Source organism: Pteropus alecto, unplaced genomic scaffold (assembly GCF_000325575.1).
Source record: "Pteropus alecto unplaced genomic scaffold, ASM32557v1 scaffold3, whole genome shotgun sequence".
Classification (NCBI taxonomy): domain Eukaryota; kingdom Metazoa; phylum Chordata; class Mammalia; order Chiroptera; family Pteropodidae; genus Pteropus; species Pteropus alecto.
In genome coordinates this window covers 18,466,864-18,473,203 of record NW_006442484.1, presented here as the reverse complement: position 1 = coordinate 18,473,203, position 6,340 = coordinate 18,466,864, and the positions used below count along the sequence as shown (strand labels likewise).

General features: G+C 29.5%; 1 protein-coding gene across 1 annotated transcript in view; it reads left to right on the top strand.

Annotated features, from left to right (window-relative positions):
* The window catches only part of LRP1B (LDL receptor related protein 1B), a 1,653,662-nt gene that overhangs the window by 1,436,010 nt on the left and 211,312 nt on the right, over positions 1–6,340 (top strand). The window contains exon 57 of the mRNA XM_006921044.1: positions 3,681–3,766. Within this exon, the coding sequence (XP_006921106.1) occupies positions 3,681–3,766 (86 nt within the window). The remainder of the gene's footprint in view (positions 1–3,680; positions 3,767–6,340) is intronic.

The following is a 6,340-nucleotide window of genomic DNA, read 5'->3' as shown; positions in this document are numbered from 1 at the left end:
CATGTTTGGCCTAGACTATTAAAGAGCCTATTGTAACAGTGTTCTAATAGTTTTTCGTTCTCATGTACATCACACATATCATATATTCATGCCAAGGAGAACAACGGGTCAACAATAATAACAATAATAATGATGACAACAATAAATCAGCTATTATAAGATTATTTTAAATCTTCCAGTGATTAGGCAAATATTATTAAAATTCTATTTGTTTCAAATTGTGTAATTGACTTTGTAAATTAGAAAATTCAATAAGACATGGCCCATAACAAAAAAATATTGTAATTTATTAGGAGACGTTATCACACATATTAAAATGATACAAAGAAATATATAATAATAACTGTTAAAATGGACAAAAAGTGGTACATAAGCTGTCTCCATATCTCTTACTTTGCTTTTAAATATAATGAATAAAATAGCATTGCCAGTTGCATATACATATACACACACACACACACACACACACACATATGTGTGTATATATATACATACATACACATATGTATGTGTGTATGCATATATATGCATATATGTATATATATGTATGCATATTGGTGACAACATTTAAAACATTTGATGTGTTCTCATCTACTTTCATAAAACAAATACTAGGGATAAGAATTTAAAAATTAGTTTTTTAACTGATTAAAATTTTGTACATTATAGCAAGAAAATCCCCTTTCAATTTTTATTTTATTTTACTTTATTTTTGAAATATTCATTCCTGAATCAATTTGTATATTATATGGAATTGTTTTATTTGCCAACCAATCTGCTTTTGGCCAGCTTACTAGTTACTACATTATGCATTTAGAGACATGGGATAAGAAGAGTTAGAAATCTCAAAACCAGTCAGTTTCCATTACTATAAACTTTTCATAAAAGATTGTGTAAAGGAGATGAATGCTAATGATTACAATTTGAGTCTTATTGTATCATATATTCATGCTGTTGTTTCCCATTAACAATATCAATTAGAAACAAATAGTAGTTTTGATATAAAAAATTAAGTGTTCCTGAAGCATACATATTTTGCTAAAGTAAGGTTAGTTTTTCCCCAAATTTATTGAGATATAATTGTCTAATAACATTGTGTAACTTTAAGTTACACAATAAAGAACATTGTGTATAATGTTTTGATTTGATACACTTACATATTGCCATAAGATCATCATCGTACAGTTAGCTAAGACCTCCATCGCTTCACATAATTATCATTTCTTTTTATGTGGTGAGAACATTTAAGATCTACTCTCTTAGTAACTTTCAAGTATATAGTACAGTATTGCTTTCTATAATCAGAATGCTATGCATTGGACGCCTAGAACTTCTAAGTGGAAGTTTGTATTTTTTAATCAACATCTCTCATTTTTACCACTCCTCAGACCCTGGTAACCACCATTCTACTCTCTGTTTCTATGAGTTAATTTTCTTCTTTTTTTTTTTTTAGATTCTATGTATAAGTGATATCATAGAGTATTTGTCTCTCTGTCTGACTTACTTCACTTAGTGTAATGTCTCCAAAGACCGTTTGTGTTGTCACAAAATGTCAAGATGTTCTTCTCATGGCTGAATAATATTCCATTGTGTGTGTGTATATAGCACATCTCTGTGTGTGTATGTGCATGTGTTATGTATGTATGTGTGTATATATATATAATCATATCTTTGTTAGCCATTCATTTATTGACATGTAGGTTGTTTCCATATATTTACTCTTGTGAATAATGCTGTAATAACTGTTAGGGTGCAGATACATCTTTGATACCCTGGTTTTCATTTTTTTTTGGACATATACCAAAAAGCGAGATTGCTGGATCATATGGTAGTTCTATTTTTAACTTTTTAAGGAAACTCCATATTGTTTTCCATACTGGTTGCATCATATACATTCCTACCAATAACCACAGAGTTCTCTTTTCTCCACATACTTGCCAACACTTGTTATCTCTGGTCTTTTTGATGATAGCGATTTTAGCATTGTGGTTTGGATTTGCATTTCTCTAATGATAAGAGCTCTTGAGCATCTTTTCATATACCTGTTGGCCATTTGTATGTCTTTTTTTCAAAAATGTCTATTCATTTCCTCTGACTTTTTTTTATCAAAATTATTTTTATAATTTATTTTTACCAGTTCTTTATATGTTTTGAATATTAATCCCATATCAGACATGATTTGCAACTATTTTTTTTCCATAGGTTACCTTTTTATTATATCAATTGTTTTTTTTTGTTGTTGTGCAGAACCTTTTTAGTTTCATGTAATCTCACATATTTATTTTTTTCTTTGATGCTTGCGCTTTTTATGTCATACTCAAAAAACTGTTACCAAGAGCTTTACCAAGAATCTTTTTTCCTATGTTTTCTTCTAAGAATTTACGGTTTAAAATCTTACATTTAAATTGTAAAGAAACAAATTGCTTACCCATTGAGGTAGAACATGTCTGATTAATTTTATGTTAACAAATGTAGAACTATATTTGGGATATAGGAATGGCAAGGCATCCTCAATGAGAGCTAACTCTGTTGAATAGGGTTATGAGTCTCCATTTAGCCTCCACAGAAAGACTGGAATGATTAATTGAAATCACTTCTACTGCTTATGGAAAGGGATATCCAGCATGCGTGACACATGTTTCTAATCCCTGACATAAAGTATGCTAAAACATGTTACCCTATATATTATATATTTACTGTGGGACTAAATGATAAGAGGAAGAAAGTAATAATTTTAAACATAAATTAAACATACAAAATCTCTATAATTATAAATGATTTGCAATAAAATTTACATTAAATAACATAAAATAACTTTTTTTTCATTGCTTTTTTTCTAAATTATGTTAACATTAAATTTGTTTACCTGGCAACTAAGTATATGAATATATCTTAGAAACAAAGATATTTAGAAAGAATTTGACCAAAATTTTTACTGAATTGATCTAGGATTATAACAATCAAGAATGTGGTCAAATCAACCTTAAATTATTCATAGTTGAATAATATACTATACAAATTATTCATAGTTGAATAAATATACTATACAAAACTTTCTAAATATCTTTTATCAAAGAATCCATTTTATGTTCAAATAAGTTCTGAATAAAACAATCTAAAGGGTTAGAGGATCTTCATATATATGGAGCATGGTCAAATTCTTATCTTTCCTAGATTCTAGAGAAATGAGATAATAAAACATATTGAATAAACAAGAAAATAAAGACTATTAAAAACAGACTTATGAGTAAAGTTAAAATTAATAAACAAAGATTATAGATCCTATACTTCAGAAAGTATTTAAAAGTCTCTAGGCAGATGAAAATAGTACATGTAGGCAATGGTACTCTTGGTTTTCACCAGTTATTTTGATAGCATAATTATTTCATTATCAAGAAATAATTATATTATAACAGCAAGTACTTCTACTAATTTAAAATAACAGAATATTCAAGAAAACTGAGGGAGAGAGAGAGTTTACTTTTAGAATTATCTTGACTTTTTTGTACTGTCTGGGTATCTGTTGTCTTTTCATCTTATTATCAACTGAAGTACTCAGTATGAACTTTTTAACCATTAAACTACTAGAGCTCTGCATTTGAATTCATATTGATGTTGAAACTAAACTGAGAAACGTACATACAAAAAACCTAATATTTTTTTTTTGTCTTGGTATTTAGATGAAGAACCTTTTCTAATTCTTGCTGATCATCATGAGATAAGGAAAATTAGTACTGATGGCTCCAACTACACACTTTTAAAACAGGTATGACATTCCCATGATGATTTCATAGTATTCATTCTGGATACAGCAGATATGCATTAAAGCCATAGGAATATCTCACAACTAGAATTCACAAAACACTATTCATGGATACATGCATGTATATATATATAATCATAAATTTTATTTTGTTTGAATTTTCCTAGTGATACTCTAAATTTGTCACATCACACCAAATCAAAGAAAGTAAAAGATACAGGTATAACTAATGTAAAGAAAAAAACTATCTCAAGGATAGCTAAATTAGAGAAAGCCTAAAATTCTGTTTTTAGTCATTTCATGCATTACCCAGATTAGTTTTTTCCCCCTTGGGATTTAAAAATAAATTTCTTTTAGAGAATTTAAAGTTTCAGTTTATAGATCAGGAAGTAAAAGAGATTGATGATTCCTAGCCCTTAAAATTTGGAATTAGCAAGGAAGCAAAAGTGTGATTGTAACCCAGTCATGGTTAAAAAGTTGTGAGGCACCTATTTTCAGTTTTACCCTCTTCGTCTCTCAACCTATCCCAAGATCCAAGAGAATCTTGACTTCTGTTTTAATGTTTGAGTCTAATTGTCAGAGTTTATTTATATTTAGTATTTGATATGATTAGGTATAACTTAAGTTTTTATGACAAGATAGAAAGCTGTGAATCGCTCACCTTAACAGTTTTTTTTTTTTCCTTGCCAGTCTGCAGTGGAAATGGCATAAAATCAAATGATTAAAACTGAAGTGACTATTACACAGACTAGAGAAACCACATACAGTTAGTTATAGCATATCTTTAGTTGTCAGGAGAAATAGCTTCTTCGGAAAGATTAATTTGTATCTTTCTGCTACAAATTTTTCTTTGCCCCAAACTGTACAATAATGATAGGAATATGTGAAATCACTATCTAAAACAAGTATGCCAAAAGTAAGAATATTTCTTATTCTTATAGTATATTTATAGCTGCTAAAGGCATAGGCAAAGAAAGCCATTCATGTGGTAATTTGTCAATAACATAAAGAATACTTAATTCAGATGATTTTTACCACTCCACTAATGGATTTCTCTACTCATTAGAATTCTCTATCATTAGAATTTCATTTGTTTTGCTTAAGAATTGAGTCTCGACGAGGCCATCTAGAAATACCAAGTGCTGTAGGCATTAAAAAAAAAAAAGAAGAATTTAGTCTTATCTTAAGTGCAAATTTTCTTTAACAAGTGTGATATTGACTCTTGCTGATAGAGTTGGACTTTCTAGCTTTCCTCTAAGTCAGAGATTAAAAATGAAATTTTCACATGAAAATCCAGATTTCTAGCTTCTCATAAAAAATATGAAGGTGTAGCAGTGCTGGGCTCACATCCCTGAATAGCTGCAATCCAAACTGTGTAGCAGCTGCCACTTTGACATAGAGCCCATGCTCTCCAAATCAATCCTCAAACTTTCCATGTGGTTATTGCATGAACACCTGCCTTATTCATGAATGTGAGGTTTAGGTTCTTGCTCTTGAGTTTGGAGTTGCCACTAGTATCCACTGAATCCTGTTGCCTCTCTTTCTGAGGAGATTAAGTAAAATATAAAATATTTTCATGTAGTTTATAAAAACTAAAAAGAAATCTGTTAAAAATATACAAATTTGATAACTATCACTTTAAGAGATGACTATCCCTAGGGAGAAAGTTTAAGTATATCTAACTGCTTTAAATCAGAAAAAATTTTTGCTGGCCAAATGATTTTCTACATTATTTAACTTGATTTTTTTTTTTTCTGCACAGTCTAATTTTAAGCATATAGTAAGTTACAAAATATTGGAAATTATTACTTTCTCTTAGAGTAGATCTCCATACCCTCTTATACCTTTTAAGTTAAATGTGCCAACCATTGATTTCCTTGTATGGTCTCCAAACAAAGTGACATGTTTATTTTCTCTATACAATATAGTTTATTTGCTTTAATTAACTAATTTATTTATTCATTTATCAGCATTTCTTCCTTTTAGACTGTACTATCTTAAAGGGAAAAAGTTCTCTTTTTAGAATACTCTATTTACAAGCTCAGCTGAACCACAAATTTAGCTAATATAGCAACACTATTTAAAGATTTCATGAAAGAAATATAACAGAACTATAATGTCAGTTCCTTGCTTCATTTTCCAATTCTGTGCCTCAGGACATTTCTATTGATATCATTTGTGTTGTCTTTCATAGCTAATATGTTATCAGAGATCGTTCTTAATGGGGCAAAATGACTTTTTCCTCTATGCATTATTTAAGTCCATTTCGTATAACCAAACCACTTTAATGCACGCTTTAAGATAGCACTTTTTTCCCGGTGATATAATTTTAGACTATTGGTTATTGACAATAACCAATACCTAAGCGATATTAGTGAAATTAACTAATTTCCGATAGTTTTTTTCCTCTCTCTTTTTTTTTTTTCTTTTTTTAGAGTAGTGTTTATGAAAATACAGAGAGAGTCAGAAAGATGAGGAAGCTCATGAGGACTCTGAACACCTGTGCTTTGGGGAAGCATTTATTAATGATGACCACTGAGTAAGGAAATAGAGACCTGAAAAACTAAAGATAAGCCT